This window comes from Monocercomonoides exilis, assembly GCF_001643675.1.
Source record: "Monocercomonoides exilis strain PA203 chromosome Unknown scaffold7-2047599, whole genome shotgun sequence".
NCBI lineage: Eukaryota > Preaxostyla > Oxymonadida > Polymastigidae > Monocercomonoides > Monocercomonoides exilis.
This window is the reverse complement of record NW_027150552.1, coordinates 2,027,417-2,045,000: the sequence shown is the minus strand read 5'-3', so window position 1 is coordinate 2,045,000 and position 17,584 is coordinate 2,027,417. Positions and strand designations below refer to the sequence as shown.

Sequence of the window (17,584 nt, the reverse complement as noted above, 5' to 3'; positions counted from 1 at the left end):
CCTAACCCTAACCCTAACCCTAACCCTAACCCTAACCTAACCCTAACCCCTAACCCTAACCCTAACCCTAACCCTAACCCTAACCCTAACCCTAACCTAACCCTAACCCTAACCCTAACCCTAACCCTAACCCTAACCCTAACCCTAACCCTAACCCTAACCCTAACCCTAACCCTAACCCTAACCCTAACCCTAACCCTAACCCTAACCCTAACCCTAACCCTAACCCTAACCCTAACCCTAACCCTAACCCTAACCTAACCCTAACCCTAACCCAAACTTAACCCAACCCTAACCCTAACCCTAACCCTAACCCTAACCCTAACCCTAACCCTAACCCTAACCCTAACCCTAACCCTAACCCTAACCCTAACCCTAACCCTAACCCTAACCCTAACCCTAACCCTAACCTAGTAACCCTAACCCTAACCCTAACCCTAACCCTAACCCTAACCCTAACCCTAACCCTAACCCTAACCCTAACCCTAACCCTAACCCTAACCCTAACCCTAACCCTAACCCTAACCCTAACCCTAACCCTAACCCTAACCCTAACCCCTAACCCTAACCCTAACCCTAACCCTAACCCTAACCCTAACCCTAACCCTAACCCTAACCCTAACCCTAACCCTAACCCTAACCCTAACCTAACCCTAACCCTAACCCTAACCCTAACCCTAACCCTAACCCTAACCCTAACCCTAACCCTAACCCTAACCCTAACCCTAACCCTAACCCTAACCTAACCCTAACCCTAACCCTAACCCTAACCTAACCCTAACCCTAACCCTAACCTAACCTAACCCTAACCCTAACCCTAACCCTAACCTAACCCTAACCCTAACCTGAGCTGAATGAGATTACCACCATTGTGTAGAGCGAGTGTGCAGCGAGACCCTCTATGGCAACGAGAAGTTTCGCTGACTTGCCCCTGAGGCACTATGAGTCTGTGAACATAAGGGGTCCATAGTGTATTTTTCATAGAGAAATTTCATAGACAAAATTTTCTAGTATCAAAAACCTCAAAATACACTACGCCGAGGTTTTCGAAGCGTAGTGTAATTTGGTCACTTTTCCTAGGAGCTCAAATTTCTAGTATCAAATTCATCCTTATTACACTACACAACGAAAACCTCAGCGTAGTGTAATTTTCACCTTTTTTAGTATCAAAGCAGGTTTTTCGAACACTCCATTTTCATAGTGTATTTCTAGTATCAAAAATCACAAAAATCGAGGAAACCTGAGTGTAGTAAAGTTGAGTCTATGAGTTTTTCGAAAAAGATGGATTTTCTGGTCTGGGCACCCGGGGTCTTTCACCATATTTGAGGTTTTTTCATTGAAAGTGACTGAACAAAACCCAGTGCACAGCCCACCCAGCCGGCCCGGCCCACAGCCCACAAACCAGACCCTGCCCACTGCACAGCCCTGGTCCCCCGCTACACCGTCACTTTTGTTTCTGGAGCTCTCCCTCCAACACCTGAGGAGATACGTTCGTTGAAAGAGAGGGGGTACCTCAATGACTGGCCCTGTCATTTTTCACTCACTTTTTCTCACACCACCGCCCAGCCAGCCAGCCCAGCCACACTCCCACCACCCAGCCTTGTAGCCACTGCCCACAAGCCCACTCTGCCCACATCACCCAAGCTGTAAGTTATGACCGATAAAAAGATACGGCCCAACGAAGATGGTTTTCCAGTCTGTTTTCCCAGTGAAAAAAGTGAGTGTCTGACCCACCCAGCCAGAAGGATACACAGGCGCCCAGCAGCACCCTGCCCAGCGTGCAGCCACAGTCTGTGCGCACACTGTCACTTTTGTTTCTGGAGCTCTGGCTCCAACACCTGAGTTTCTATAACCACCAGAACATTGTACCCTCAGTCACTTTTTCTGACTGGGGAAAATACAGTATATGTGGGATAGAGCCAGGCCAAGCCACAGGGCCTGCCCAGCCATTGGCCCAGCACATAGCCCGCCTCACTTGCTCCTTGCCCTGTGGCCTTTGCCAGCCCTGCCCATCAGCCCTTCCACAGATATCCTCCAATCAACTCCTTTTCCAGTCAAACTCATATTGAGTCTGTGAGTTTTTCGAAAAAGATGGCCCTTCGAGGTCGGGCAGTCAATATCACATAGAAAAAATTACATAGAAAATATTCAATTTTCATAGAAAAAATATATTGGTGAAATGGTTACTTGGCAACCACTGGTCAGATATCTTAGCAATTACACCACATCCAACCCCAACTAACATTCCCCAACATATCCCTCTAACTCCGGTTACTTGCCCTCCCTTCACTCTCCGCAGCTCTCCCAAGTCAATACACCCCAGTCATTTTTCTATGTAAAAAATCAGAACCGAACTCAAAACAACTAGCCGATCGGATTTCTCACCAACCACTGGGCCGATCGAGACGCCGTTTGGCCACATCCGGGCATGGGTTACTGTGCCGGTCATATGTGTTTCGATTCAGCCGCTTGCCTCTCCTTCGCTCTCTGTGACTTCACCAACCAGGCACCCCCAGTCAAAGTCAAAATTTTTATTTCTTTTCTGGACAGCCTGCCAGACCCCCGCCACCAACACCCATATGCATGCTATTACTGCACTATATGCACATATATCATATATTAATTGCATATTTATCTTGCCATAACTTCTGGAGTTATACTCGAATTACCTCAAAAATGACCATTTTCACTCAAAAATTCGATTATAGCTCAAAAACTACAGATAAGCGTATCCAACCAAAAATCACCAATATACAACATTACAATGCATATTCATGTGTATAAACTTTTTTTATATCGACTTTGAAATTTTCGAGAAAAAAAATATTTTTCGATTTTTCAGTCAAAATCACCAACTTGTCCGCACTGCCCTGCCACAACCGCTCGATAGAAAAAATTTAGATTCGAGTATGTTTATAAGGGGCCCACGTCCTTGCCACCTGCCAATTATCAAAGGAATCTGAGACCCCATATTTTTCGGTCGTTGATCTATGATCACCACTTTTTCAGTCAAAATCTTCATATCACATTTTCTCACTAACCAGACCAATCTGGCCCGAGAAAAAAATTCAGCGGACTATTCGCGAATTATCCGAACTTTTTGTGTTTTCATAAGTTTCGATCACAACTTTCATAAAAACCGATTTTCACCAATTTTTCATTTTTTCTGACTAACTTGAGCTAAATTCAACTTAATCAGAAAAAATGAAATTTTCACATTTTTCAAAAATTTGACCATGACTTCAAAAATTCACAAATGGTCCAACTAACACTTCTGTGAAGTCTCACGACTTAGAAAAATTTATTCATCGAGATATTTAAATTTCTTTTCTCAAAATTTTGACTGAAAAAAATTTAATTAACATATCATTTCACAAATTGAATCGATTAATTTCTGATTTTAATACCAATCAATTCCTCTAATAATATTACCCATATACGTAACTTTTCATCAACCACAAATTCCTACTTCTTATCAAAAAATTATTTTTTAAAAAAAAGTTTGATCTAGATCAAAACCATTTTTCTATGTTAAGAATTCGACTTCTCAAAAACAGTTTGTTACCAATCTTACTATTCACCAACACACTCCCCACCCCTCATAACCTATACAAAATATTATTTTCAAATTTATCTGTTCATGAAATAAATAGAAAAATATTAATTATGATTGAAAATTATGGAAAAAAATTTATTTCATTAGAGGATTGCTTTCAATAATAAAAATAAAAATAACAGAGAGATATTATGTGATTACTATTTATTTGATAATAAAATTGAGATGGAATGAAAGTTATAAAAAAATAAAAAAATTAATTTATATTCGAAAAATGAATGAAAAAATGAAAATATTTTCTTATCTCCAAAATTATTGAACAGACAAACATCAAAAAAATATATAATATACTATATCATTATAACATTATATGTGAATTTTTTTGTTGGAAAGAAAAAGTCAGTTGTTGAGATAAAAAAATATTTTTAAAAAATGATATAAATTAAAAAAATTATAACATCACAATAAGAAATTGAATTCAATTGGTTTTCATATATAATATAATAGATATAATATAGATAATAATAATATATAAGAACATTGATGTTGATGGTTGGTTCTGAGCAAACAAAAAAGTATCTTATTTTTGTTGATATTTCAGATTGTTATTTTTTCATTATAATTCAACCATAACAAACAATATTCTTTTAATAATATCATCACAATTATTATTATCATATTATATATCTTTCATCCAATTTTCATCAAAAATAAAAAAACAAAAAATTTTATAAAAAAATATATAAAGTTAGAAAAAAATAAAAAATGATGACAGCATGAGGAATGCATGTCAGATTTTAATAAAAATTATATCAAATGATAAGTTATGAAGAGTAGTTAAAAAGATATTTCATCACAAAAATATTGTATTTTTTTTAAAAAAAATAACACAAAAATATCAATTTTCTCCATTGAAAATGACCTCTTTTTTTCCTTATTTTTCAAAATTTTCTCGCTAACCGCGAGGTTATGAATAACAATCTCGCGCTACTACTCCTGTAGCGCTCGCTGGATGAAATCTGCGCACATCATTCCTGCGCGCAGATATTCATCCATCTCGCGAAAATTATTGAGAAAGAGTTAAAAATTTTTTAAAGTTACAAGTTATAAATCAATAATAATTTTTGTGGGGGGAGCCGAAAAATTTTTCAATAAAAATTTGAAAACCCTCAAATTTGAACATGGCAAGAGGAACAATTTGATGGAGTTATTTTTAAAGAAATAAAGGTACTTTTTGATTGGAAAGAGTCCCACCCAATGGCCGACGCGCCACACGGCAAAAGTTCGGTCGCTTTCGCTCCCCGCCCTTTTGCCGCGTTTGTCGCGCGGCCCCCACCCCTCGTGGAGGTTTCTTCCTTATTCCTTAATTTTTCCCTTCAATTTTTGTTATTTTGAAGTTAGAAACTTTTTTTGAAAGAGTCATTTTTTGACCCCCAAAATCGTTATCCTTGAGTCAATTTTTTGATTCATAAAACTTCAAAGTTTTCAATGAAAATCAACCAATTTGGTTAATATCATATCTTTGAAGAAGTTTCTTTCATCTCCTTAAAGAGAGATAGAAACTTTTTTTCTTGAAGTCAAAAAATTGACTCAAAAAATACTTCAAAGAAATGATGAATATTAACCAATTTGGATAATATCATCATCTTTTTGAAAATGTTTCTTTCAACTCCTTTTAAAAAAGGAATAATAGAAACTTATTTTTTGAAATCTTCAAATTTTTGACTCAAAAAAGTTTCATCCTTTATGACTTTTTCCCACATTGGATTCCCTCAAATTCCCATTTATTTTTTCCTTTCCCAAAATTAATTCGGGGGGTAGTACTTCATCCATGGTATTATTAAGGCTTTCCAACCAAAGTCCAATTTCAATGTTTTTATATTCAATCATTCATACGTTTTCAAGCTGAAAAGAGAATATCTATGAATTTTAAAACATTTACTTGTGGGGTTAATTAATTTAACGGACTTTTTTTTCGTTTCCTACTTAATCAAAAATTTTTAAATTGGACAATATTCAGAGTTAAGCCTCAGTAAATCGTGCAAACAAAACACTCTGAGACGCACAGCCCTCTGATAACAAGGATTCGTCTAATCCGTCCTTCTCAGGCATGACCCCTTTACCAATACTCTCATTTATCTTTACAATAGCCAGGCAAAAATGGTCCAGCAGATGAAACGTTTAATTCCAAACTAATGAAATCCGTTTAAATACATCTACCAAATGTTTTTATTGGACCAACCGTTCCGGCCAAATCTTTCAAAGGCGGTACAACCAATCCTTCAAGATCCTCGACTTGGAAATAAAATATCTCAATTTCCTTAAAATTTACTCCCTTGCAAAGCAGTATAATATAGAATCTCAGTCTATATACCAACTTCGATCCACAAGGCATTTAAAGGAGATACAAGACCCATCACAATATATTCTAGTCATATATGTTATTCTACAGCACACCTGGAAGATATGACCTCATTTACACACATCCCATTACAGGATCTTCCCTTATCCAATCGTCGCCGACCGTAGATAGGAGGGTTGTCAAATATCCTCGATGGCCATGGTCTTAATTTCCATATCTCTATTTTTATCTAAAAATCAATTCTTTCCTTTGCAGGAAACATGCCCAGGAGATTATCAATATAATCCTTCAATTGTCTTAATTAGCTATTTCTCTGGAATAGATTCTGACTTAGAGGCGTTCAGTCATAATCTAACGTATGGTAGCTTCGCGGCACTAGTTTCTCAACTAACCGCAAATGCCAATTATACGATTCTAGGGTTCCTCTCGTACTTACTAGAATTACCATCTTGACAATAATTTTGCTATTCATCAGTAGGGTAAAACTAACCTGTCTCGCGACGGTCTAAACCCAGCTCACGTTCCCTGTTAGTGGGTGAACAATCCAACACTTGGCGAATTCTGCTTCGCAATGATAGGAAGAGCCGACATCGAAGAATCAAAAAGCAACGTCGCTATGAACGCTTGGCTGCCACAAGCCAGTTATCCCTATGTGCACTCACTCACAAGTTACAAAGGATCAGATAAGTTACAAAGGGGATAACTTCTCTATCAGAGTTGATAACTTATTATATATAACATTATTGGCAGCCATGGGATTTTGAGGATAATAAACCACAGGATACATGGATGGGAAACTAGATGATGTGGATAACTCAAATCATTAATCGACCTCTCTTTTATGAGAAAAAAATAATTTCTGATTTGACAGAAAAATGACTGAAAAAACATTGAAAAATTCATATCTCCACAAATACTGCAGATATTAACCTGTTATTATTTCTATAAACAGTAGAAGTTATTGCCAACATAATACATATTTTTATATGAAATGAAAATTCTGAATCAAATTTATAAATACTCATTTTTTCTCATTTTCTACGATAACATGAGTGAAGAAAAGTCAATAAATGTGAATATTTTGTAATTTTTCAAAAAATTTTTTTTGTATTTTGGAATATCACCGATAATTAATAACTAAGATGTGGGTGAAAGGATTTGACTCAATTCCCCTTCCCCATCGAGATACACAAATTTTTGAGTTTCGAAATTCTGACCGATCCTTTTTTTGAAATAAATTTCTTATCAAATCAAAAGTGCAAACAGATCGAGAGAAAGTTTCAGTTGTGATATATCGTACATGTTATGATCCATTTCACCTCAAAAAACCAGGTCTAAAATATTGATAAAAGAAAAAATTGAAAATACAAAATGAACAGAAACGAACAGACAAATTTTTTTTCAACTTATCTCCAAAGAAACCTACTATTAATTATTTGAATAACCATCAAAATATCTTGCAGAATCAATATGGCTGATCCTTTTTGAAATCACACTTTCGTTCGACTTTTGATCATAAATTAGATCTCGATAGGATTTTGAAAAAAATGAGTTGAAAAAGTGAACACTAATTGTCCATGATGTTGTTATTGCAGAAACAAGTTTTTTTTCAAAACCCCATTGAGATTAAAAATTTGATCAAAACCCGAACAAAAATGTGATTTCAAAAAGGATCAGCCATATTATATATTTGTGTTATCTTTCAATTTTCTTTGAAAAAAATTTATTTGAGAAAAAATTCACATTGTTTGAATTGCTTTGTCAAAGTTTGTTCATAAATCCGACTGGTCAAAACAATGATTCGCTTATTTTTTTATCTAACATAGTTCATTGCAATCTCTTTATGGCGAGTCACAACTTTACGTAACATGGGTGTTTTTTTTTGATATCATAAAAAAAGATCAAAAATTGAAAAAATAAAATTTATAACGGTATTTATTGATCATAGAGAAAAATAGATTTTTTGCAAGTATTTAACTTTTATTTCTGTTATAAATATTTGTTTTATTATCATATGCAAAAACCACACCCCTTTTATGTTAAGAGAGAAAATGGAAAATTTCAGATCAAGTTTTTTAAAAATTTCAAAAAACGAATAAATAAAACTTCAAAATGAAAAAGTTAAGTTTCTCAATTTTCCAAACAGTACTAATAATTGGAAAATAAAAATGAAAAGATATTGGAAAAGTCAAAAATATGTATAAATTTTTTCTTTTTTATTTTTTATTATTTTTTTGATATTCAAAAAAAGAGAACTGTTCGTTATCTATTATTAATAATGTTTCAACATAACAAATTATCTGTTCCAGTCCAGTGATTCAGTAACTGGATGGAATTGTGGAAAAGTAAATATTGCTAAGAACAACAGTTGATTCAAATTCTTCTATTTCTCTCTCTTCTCCTGATCTTATCACTTATTGACTTCTCTCTCCATCCTCTTTGTTCTTCGTCCAATATTTTCCATTATTGTTTCTTTGAAATTCTCATTCAACATACGCCCTCTATCGCTCCTTTATATACAATGGAATTCATTCCATTCATCCTTCGTTTCTTCTTCTCTCTTCTTTCATTTCTTCATTTATTGCCAACTCCCCTACCCTCTCCCTCTCCCTCACCAACTGCACAATCGCCAACATCGACTCAGCTCCACAACGCCAACAGATTCCCACCAATGGCGAATACATCTCATTCGCATCATCTGCCCCTGCCAACTCGTTTTCTGTGAGGAACACCATCTTCTCCACCTGTTCTGTGAACGAGGATACAAGTTCTGGAGGAAGAGGCGGTGCTCTCATGATCGAGTACAAGGATGATTCAGAAGTGTCGTCAACAACCTTTTCCATCACCAATATCGTGTTTTCAGCCAACAAGGCCTGTGTCGGAAGAGATGTGTATTTTATGTGCGAATCATTTGTCGCTTCTGTGAAAGAGCCCTTGTTCACTTTCATGAAAAGCATCACTCAGAAAGACAACTCGATTGTCGGGCATGATAGAACAGAAGTATTTGGAGATTGGAATGTCGATTTGTTTATAATTCTCAACGGGCATGTAGCTAACAATGAATATGCGAATGATCATCTTGGTATCAAAGCAATGAATTGCTGGCTATCAAAGATTCCCTTCAAGAGCACACGCAATGCGATGTGTCTTCTGAAGAAGGTGCAATAGAATGTTGCGTAGATAAAGACAAAGAAGACAAGGAAGCTGAAGGTGAAGAGGAAGATGTAGTTGAAGCAACAGAATAGTTTTTGTGTGTATAGTACGATAAGAAATTATTAAAGTTGAAACATGCTATTTCTAATCTTTGTCACTTTCTTTCTCTCTCAATTTCTCCTCCTTCATCTTCTTCTTCTCTTTTGGAGAGCTCCTTATCCAGCAAAAGAAGAAATTTGCAGAAAGCGTTGAAAGTGGAAGGAGGTCGAGAAGGAGGAGAGAGAAGAAGAAGGATTAGAATAAGAGAATGAGGAGGAAGAGATGAGAATGATGCAACTTCCAATACCCACCTGATGCTAACAGCAGCATCATCAGAGGACGAGACAATGGAGGGGGACTTAGAAATGAACGACGCAAAAGAAAAGGAAGAAGACGAGGAAGAAGACGAGGAAGATGAATAACACGATAAGATTACTTCGTATATCTTTAAAGGCGAGTATCTTCTTCTGTCATTCTCTTTTCCTATTCTGTAGCAACCTCTTCTTTCTCAACTTCTCCTTCTTTATCAAACAGCAGAATCATTAATTAATTTCTCAAAAGCAAACAATAATTTCTTATACGCATCATCTGATGCTGTTGCAAGCGATAGAAGAAAAATAAGCAAAATACTCATTTATCTGGTTGTTGTATTTTTGTTGAAAAACTCTCGTGCTTGAAAAAAGGATATTCATCAATGACACTTCATCAAACAACTGCAAGACAAGAAGGTCAGGAAAACTGCTAATCATTCAACTTATACAGCCATTTTTGCTTCTATCTCCACAAGAAGAGAAAGAAGATCCATTTGAATAAATATTCGTTTCTGCCGATAACACGCACAAACGGGCAAATCACAAATGTGAAGAATACAAGCTCAGCGACGGTGGCACAAAGTTTGGAAAGGCAGAAAAAAACAACTTTACTGACTGAGGAGCGGGCTGCAGACTTGAAAGTGATTGAATATGATGGGAAGAACAGAACATCCTGCACTATTATGTCGCTTCAGCAGGAGGAGGACATCAAAGAAGAAGAAGAACATTGCGATGAGTTGGTTAATGTTAAAGAGCCGGCAAAGCCCGTAAGGCGTGGGCATGTGGTAGCTGTTGTGGAACTTGATATGGTGAAAAATGAAGGTGTCCAACTTATTGAGGATATTTGATGAAAGAATGAGAGCATTTGGAGGGAGCAGAAGAAAAGAATCGATACCAAATGGAGCTGTTGAGAGGTGGAGGAGAAGGAGTTCTGGAGGGTGATGGAGAAGAAATATATTCAGATGATAATTGGAGGTGGAGGAGAAAGAATGGTCTTTTGTGAGAAATATGAAAGGATGTTTGCTTTGGATGAAGGGAGTTTGACTTTTTCGATCATAAAAACAATAAAGCGGTTTGTGGATGACTGATCTGAGAAGGAAGAAGAAGAAGAAGGTATTGATGATGAAGAGAAGATATCTAAAGTGGACTCTGAAAAGAGAAAGCCAGCGTGTGTGGAAAGGAGGCAGTCATCGGCGACACCGAAATATCTGTTGAAGCAAATGGTGCGGTGGAGATGGCACATTGTTCAGTCTTTTTTTCTGTTCTGTTTCCAATGGCAGCAGAAACTCTGAGAAGCTATCCTGGAAGAGATCCGCAGTCCATGCTTCGCGATCGAAACTGATTAAAAAAAGTGATTAAATGAGGGATGATTCATATGTATGAATATTATTAGATTGAATTAATTGAGATAAAATATTGAATAAAATTAATTTGTAAACAAGAAATGGAATAAAAGTGAAAAATAACAAATAATAGAATAATATAGAAAACCTTATAAAATGAGGAATTGTGCCTTCATTGTTTCTCGCACAGAGTTTTATGGAGATTGTTTGTGTAGGTCACAGCAGAGTGGAAAGATTTGGCGTCTCTATGATTATTATGCAGAGGCAGTTCAGACAGGCATTTCGATGCAGGTTGTCAATGCACACACTCACAAAATGACCAATGCGATCAACTAACAAATCCCTGTCAAGAATGTCTGTTCACAAGAAAAAGAGAAAAATAAAAGCAAATAGTTCAAAATTTTTAAAAGAATATGAAATAAAAATAAAAATAAGCAATTAATTATAAATTGATAATATTTCTTTGTTAAATAAAAAGAAAATAAACACAAACATTTATTCCAATCTTCTCCATCACCAACATTGATCCGTCTGAAATTCTGTTTTTTTCTCTCGTCGAGCTCAGAACATCCGCAGCCTTTGGCTCTCATCTCTTTCCTTAAATCTTTCTTCTTTGAAAATCTAGTCAATCTTGTATGTTAATAGCTTATTTCCCCCAAAGATAGACATTTTCATTTACAAGTCTCATAAAGCTTGCTGCACTGGGCGCGTCCAACTTCGCCTCTTCGACTGTTTCCTTGTTCTGTGACGTGAACTGAGTCTGCTTTTCATTCGCAATCCTCTTTGGCTATGTGATAAACTTCTACGCCTGTGTTTCTACCCTGCTCGAATCAGACAACAAAAAATCCAACTCAGACTGGTAGATTCCACTGAAGCTTCCATTCTCTCTTCCATTGTGCCTGTCCATGCAGCGCAGAAAGCGGCACTTTCAAGAGATCTTCGCAATGGTGCCTGTGAATAAGATGAGCGGGTCATTCGCCTCAAATTTCTCATCCGTTACCAACGACCGGCCATTCCAAATCGAGTTCTCATTCTGTTCATAGAACAGATTCATTTTCACATCCTACACCACACACGAAACAAACAGTGAGCATTCGATGTTAACCTGAGGAATCTCAGGAGCCCACTCCTTCTACTGCTTCCTCCGAAATAAATCTATCGCGAACTGAGGGTCAGACGAAGGCCTCGGTGATGGAGCGCACAGAAAGCTGTCGCGAAAAGCACACAAAGTATTCTGTGCATGTTGCGAGTATTGGATGACGTTAATCTCCTCCATTTCTGCGTCTGCTCCGTCACTCCCATCAAACCTCCTTTGCGCCACAAGCACTGTCAGCGCACCTTCCTCTCCTTCTCTTCCCGGATTATCGACCCTTTGCCTCTCTTTCTTCTTCTTCTTCAGCAGCAATTGTTATTAGCAGATATTGTCAATTTCGTATTTTTTGTTCTCTAAAATTGAACCAACTTCAGCTAAATATATTTTGTGACTGGACCAGGAGGAAGATCTATATGTTTCATCTGCTTTTGCTGCTTTTTTTTTACAACTTCCATCGCTAACAAGCTTGGTCCCATTCTGCTCGTGCTGTCCTATGAAGATAACAATCCACCAGAAATCAAAGCATTTTATATTCCTTCACCTCCTTTGTCTCTCTCTCTTCTGCTTGAAAGAAAGCCATCATCCATTTTTCCTAAATCTCCCGCTTCGCCTCTACAGTCAGCTCATTCTCTGGGAATCTTTTCATTCATCTTCCGCTTGTCTTTCTCCTTAGTAGATGTCTTCTCAAACATTCGAGTTAGTTCGTTGTGGAAATTCTCCGGAGCTGCAACATGCTTTGCATTCTCTTCTTCTTCTTCTTCTTCTTCCTTCCTTCCTTCCTTTCTGTTATTCCCTTTTCCATCATTTTCTTTTCGTGAAGGCATTGGAGGAAGGTTTGTTTTCATCAAAAAACCAGAAATTGGAAGAGGAAGAAGAAGAAGAAGACAGAAGAAGAAGAAGAATAGGAAGACGAAGACGAAGAGGAAGAAGAAGAAGTGAAAGAAGACTTTTTATCATTTTCTTTAAGAAGTTTGTTGGTAATTTTGATTATATCGAAAAGAAGAAGAAAGAGAAGGAGAAGATAAAGATTGCGGAAAACAGCGGACGAACGGAATGATGTGAAAAGGTTGCTTAATCGTTGTGCTGAGAGAGCAAGCATATTAGGTGATTGTTTTTGAAGATGAGAGACGAAGAATAGGAAGGCAAAGAGGAAGAGAAAGACGATGAAACAAATTAACAAAATGAACACATTCTGAATTTTGCGGAGAAAAAGAAGACTGAAAGGAAGAGAAGACGACTTCGATAAAGACGAAGGAAACGAATATGAAAGAAGAGGAAGAAGAAGAATTATACGAGCAAAAAATGGATTTGAAGACATTTTCAGCAGGAGTAAAATGCATTGTTGTGGTGCAATCGGAATAAGTCATATTTGAAAATCTCAGCAAACAGGAAAAAGTGAAATCCTCGTGATGCAAAAGAAGAATATTATATCGCATCAGCGTTGTGGATGAATGAAATGTTGAAGCTTCAAACTGGTGCATGATTGAAATAGTTAAATTTCAAATGACTAAAAAGAATAAGAGCATGAAAACTCAAATTCTATTTGATATTTGACGTCTGTTATAAGCATCAAATGTTCTATATATTGAAATGCGAACAAAATTGTTGTTCTGTCACTGTACACAATGAATCTCCATATAAAAATTCGATGAAAAAAATGCAGTTTCAGATGCATTTCTGAAAGATGTATTATTATTCTTTCATTTTCACTGATATTCCATCTCGGGCTGACAAATTATTTATGAAAAAAATCGTATTGGTTGCTATTATTGCAGCTTTTATAATTGTCATAAAATAAGAATATGGTTCAAATACATTAATTGTTTTGCGCTTTTCTCACAAAAATATCCACATGAAAATTAATGCATATTTATTTTTGACACAATAAAATACAAAAAATTATAAATACGTTCCATTTTCCTGAAAATATGTGAAATTAAAAATCTCGATCACAAAAGTGGTCACTAATTTTTCTTCGGATTTTGCAACAAACAGACATTAAAAGATGTGGGGAAGCTGTCTGCGTGGAAATCTGAGAAAAAATTAGTGACCACTTTTGTGATCGCCAGTCATTTAGAAAAACACTTTTATTAAGGTTCTCATCAGATTTGATCCGTTGAACGATCGGAACTATTATAAAACTGAAAATTGAAATGACTGGCGATCACAAAAGTGGTCACTAATTTTTTCTCAGATTTCCACGCAGACAGCTTCCCCACATCTTTTAATGTCTGTTTGTTGCAAAATCCGAAGAAAAATTAGTGACCACTTTTGTGATCGAAATTTTTAATTTCGCATATTTTTATGATGATTATCGTTTTGTTATATTTATTCATAATTTAAGTGTTTTCTGACATCTATTTGTTTGTGATTTTTATTGCTATGTAATTAACAACAGTTTGAATGAAATACATTTATGCGTTGGTTTTTGTTTGAAGACAAAAAATTGTGATATCAGTTACCAATATCAATTCATCATTTTGAAAATATCAAATTGAACAAATATTTATTTTTTGTGTGAAACATAGTGTTTAACGAGAAAAAAGAAATGTGGCTTTTTCCCATAAAAAAATCAAAAAAATCCCAATTATGTCTTTTACGAAACCTCAATCAACTCTTAATTCTCGATGCAAAGTTATTTGGAACGAAATTAAACGAATTGGCGGAGATGACGTTGATTCATTGCTTGTCTATTTGTTTTACACTTACAGGCAATCATCTTCAGTTATTAACAATTTGCTGAAGTCATTGAACGGTTTGATTTTGATTTTTTGAATTTTTATATAGAAAATTTTCTGAACTGTCATCCTTGTCATTTTCTTATTTTTTTGTTTATTATTTTTTTTTTCTAACAGAATATCACATAAAGCTGCTTGAAGACTTGTCTGTGGTGTACAACAACGCTCAGTTGCACACTCAGACAACAATGCTACAGGCGTTGTCTCGAAACACATCATTATCCGATTTACAGGACTATGGATATGATGTGACAGAAGGCAAATTTATTTACGCGAAACAAACATTAAAAAAAAACCAAGGATTTATCATCCCGCCTGAAAAACCTCATCTTCCGTCTTGCAGAAGTGGTTTGAAATTATTTAAATATTTTTTTTGAATAATTTTCTCTGTTTATTTAGGTTTAAATGAACAGGACTGGGAAAAGGGCAACAACTGGATGTTAGCCCATTCGACTGAAGCTTCAACTTCGCTTCAGTCAGCAAAGAAAAAGCAGCGAGCTGAGCCAGATTACGCCAGATTTATTGATGAAGATGCCTGGGAAAATGAAATTGTTACAGAAAACTCTTCTTCAAATAAAAAACTATCTTCTTCTTCTTCAACATCATCTCAACTCAATAAAAATTCAAAAACCAGTTCAGAGAAAAATTCTTCTTCAACAAATTCTTCTCCATATCAAGCCGTTGATGCCCCTATCAGTACTCCAATAAGGAGAGAAAGGGGAATAACAAAAAGAAAAACAAACAAAATACATCATAAACATCATTCGTCTCCATCACCCATCCCAATTCACAAATTCTTCAAAACAAAAAAATCATCAACTTCTTCTTCTCCTCCTCCTCCTCCATCTTCTTCTTCTTCCTCTTCCTCTTCTTCCTCCTCCTCCTCCTCTTCCTCTTGCTCTTCCTCTTGCTCTTCCTCTTCCTCTTCCTCTTCCTCTTCCTCTTCCTCTTCCTCTTCCTCTTCCTCTTCCTCCTCTTCCTCTTCCTCTTCCTCTTCCTCTTCCTCCTCTTCCTCCTCCTCTACCTCCTCCTCTTCCTCTTCCTTTTCCTCTTTATCCAAAAAGCAACAAAACATATCGAAAAATACGATAATTATTGGCAATTCTTCTTCATCCAATAGAAATGAAAATGTGAGGGTGAGCGAGCAATTTCTAGAATATATTTCTTCTCCCACTCTAATTCCTCCACATGCATTTCAAGATCTTCTGTCTTCATTTGTTAAAGACAGCATCACTTCTCCATCTCAACACAAAACCCATGAAGACAATAGAATTTGTTCAAATCATGAAAATTCTTCGCGTATCATGAACAACAGAAACACAATGGATATTTATTCTTCAACTTGTTCTCCTTCTCCATCAATTTCTTCAAGTGTCAAAACCGCTTCAATTGCTTCATCAAAAACAAAGAAAGGATTGGAAAATCTTGGAAACACTTGCTATCTTGCCTCTCTCCTTCAATGCTTCTCTTCAATAACTTCACAAAAACAATCAATTATAACAAACACAACATCAAAAAACAATTTATCTTCTCGTGTTTTGAGTGTTTGTCAACAACTTGCAAAAGATGGAACATTAGTGCGTTCGTGGTCCCCATCACTGATCAACAAATGGGAATCATTCTGCAGATACGGAAGTCGGCAACAACAAAATGTGATAGAGGCATTTGAAAATCTTCATCAACTTCTTCAAAATGATAAGATAATTGAAAAGGACACCTTCAATCCAGTGCTCATTACACATTTCAAATGTCAAAAATGTCAAAAAGTTTCAAATCATTTTAATGAATCTTGTTGCAATATTGTCATCAATGCATCATCACCTCACAAAGGTTTATCTTCACTTTTTGCAACAGAAATTTTGGATGGAAAGAACAATGTTTATTGCGATGAATGCAAAGAGAAATGCTGTGCTGCTCGATGGGAGGAAATGGCTGCATTTCCAGAGGTTCTAGCCATCTGTCACGAATGCACTGAAACTTCTTGCTCTGCACCTTCAAAAACCTTCGTCATGGAAACCAATAGAGTGAATCAGCGTTCGTTTTGCAAAGGATTTTCAAATGATAATTTTCAACATCTCCTGGAGAACTATAAAGAAGTGTATTTTTATCATTTTGTTGGGCAAATTCTTCATAAACAGTTGGATCAAAGAAATGGCCATTATGTCGCTGTCATCAAAAGAAATAGAGGAAACGATGTCTCATGGAATATTTGCAACGATGCTGATGTGACAGAACTGAACATCGAAAATTGGACAAAGGCATGGAAGGATCTTTACGCACAAGGTTACAATCCATCACTCTCATTCTATACCAAAGAAAAAACAAAACCAACGTTTTCAACTATTCAATTTGGTGGTTCCTCCTCTTCTTCAGAAACATCCAATAACAACACCTTAAATAACACATCAACAACAACATCATCATCATCATCGTCTCCATTCATCACACTCCCTCCCCGAACAACTTCCATTTCACAACTTTCTTCATCAATCACATCTTCATATGGATTGGAAGCACTGAAAGAAAAACGAAAGAAAACGGGCATCTTTTCTCCCAATGAAAAGAGATTAATCTTCAAGCCCAAGACGAAATTATGGAAAGAGTTTTCAGAAGAAACAAATATTAAAGTTTCTCTTTCCCATTTCTACAAGCTAACAACAAACTTCTCTAAAGCGAAAAGACGAACTGACCTTTGTGGAATGTGTGAGAAGTTGAACTATCTTGAGAACAAATTAAAGTCATCTCCAAACAAAAATGGACTTTCTTCTGCTGAGCTTCATACACTCAAACTTCTTCGACAACACAGACTTGTTGCAGAAATGCAACGAAAACATTATCAATCTACTGTTGATAATCTGAAAGAGGGAGAAGCAGTCTTCGTCTTCGACTTCAAAGAGAAGTGGAAACTCCCTATCAGAAAAAATCAACTTCAACAAGAATTCTTTAATTACCAACAAGTTTCTCAATTCACAATCATCTCTCTTCAAAA

General features: G+C 36.1%; 4 protein-coding genes across 4 annotated transcripts in view; 1 reads left to right on the top strand and 3 right to left on the bottom strand.

Moving 5' to 3' along the window:
- The window catches only part of MONOS_17118 (uncharacterized protein), a gene marked incomplete at both ends in the record, with an annotated part of 3,341 nt that extends 1,378 nt beyond the window's left edge, over window positions 1-1,963 (bottom strand). The window contains 10 exons of the mRNA XM_067870007.1: window positions 1-36; window positions 102-257; window positions 309-410; window positions 461-551; window positions 642-737; window positions 840-947; window positions 1,358-1,477; window positions 1,557-1,644; window positions 1,731-1,846; window positions 1,902-1,963. The exon at window positions 1-36 is cut by the window's left edge and continues 72 nt beyond it. Coding sequence (XP_067733650.1) covers window positions 1-36; window positions 102-257; window positions 309-410; window positions 461-551; window positions 642-737; window positions 840-947; window positions 1,358-1,477; window positions 1,557-1,644; window positions 1,731-1,846; window positions 1,902-1,963 — 975 coding nt within the window. The remainder of the gene's footprint in view (window positions 37-101; window positions 258-308; window positions 411-460; window positions 552-641; window positions 738-839; window positions 948-1,357; window positions 1,478-1,556; window positions 1,645-1,730; window positions 1,847-1,901) is intronic.
- A 6,492-nt stretch (window positions 1,964-8,455) lies between these two features.
- Window positions 8,456-8,875, bottom strand: MONOS_16058 (uncharacterized protein; the record flags this gene model as incomplete). Its single annotated transcript, XM_067868966.1, has 1 exon — window positions 8,456-8,875. The coding sequence occupies one exon, from the start codon at window positions 8,873-8,875 to the stop codon at window positions 8,456-8,458; it is 420 nt and encodes a 139-aa protein (XP_067733649.1).
- A 5,571-nt stretch (window positions 8,876-14,446) lies between these two features.
- MONOS_16594 (uncharacterized protein) lies at window positions 14,447-15,052 on the top strand (the record flags this gene model as incomplete). Its single annotated transcript, XM_067869490.1, has 3 exons — window positions 14,447-14,612; window positions 14,713-14,943; window positions 15,009-15,052. The coding sequence occupies 3 exons, from the start codon at window positions 14,447-14,449 to the stop codon at window positions 15,050-15,052; spliced, it is 441 nt and encodes a 146-aa protein (XP_067733648.1).
- A 330-nt stretch (window positions 15,053-15,382) lies between these two features.
- On the bottom strand, window positions 15,383-15,670 carry MONOS_16595 (uncharacterized protein; the record flags this gene model as incomplete). Its single annotated transcript, XM_067869491.1, has 1 exon — window positions 15,383-15,670. The coding sequence occupies one exon, from the start codon at window positions 15,668-15,670 to the stop codon at window positions 15,383-15,385; it is 288 nt and encodes a 95-aa protein (XP_067733647.1).
- Window positions 15,671-17,584: the final 1,914 nt, after the last annotated feature.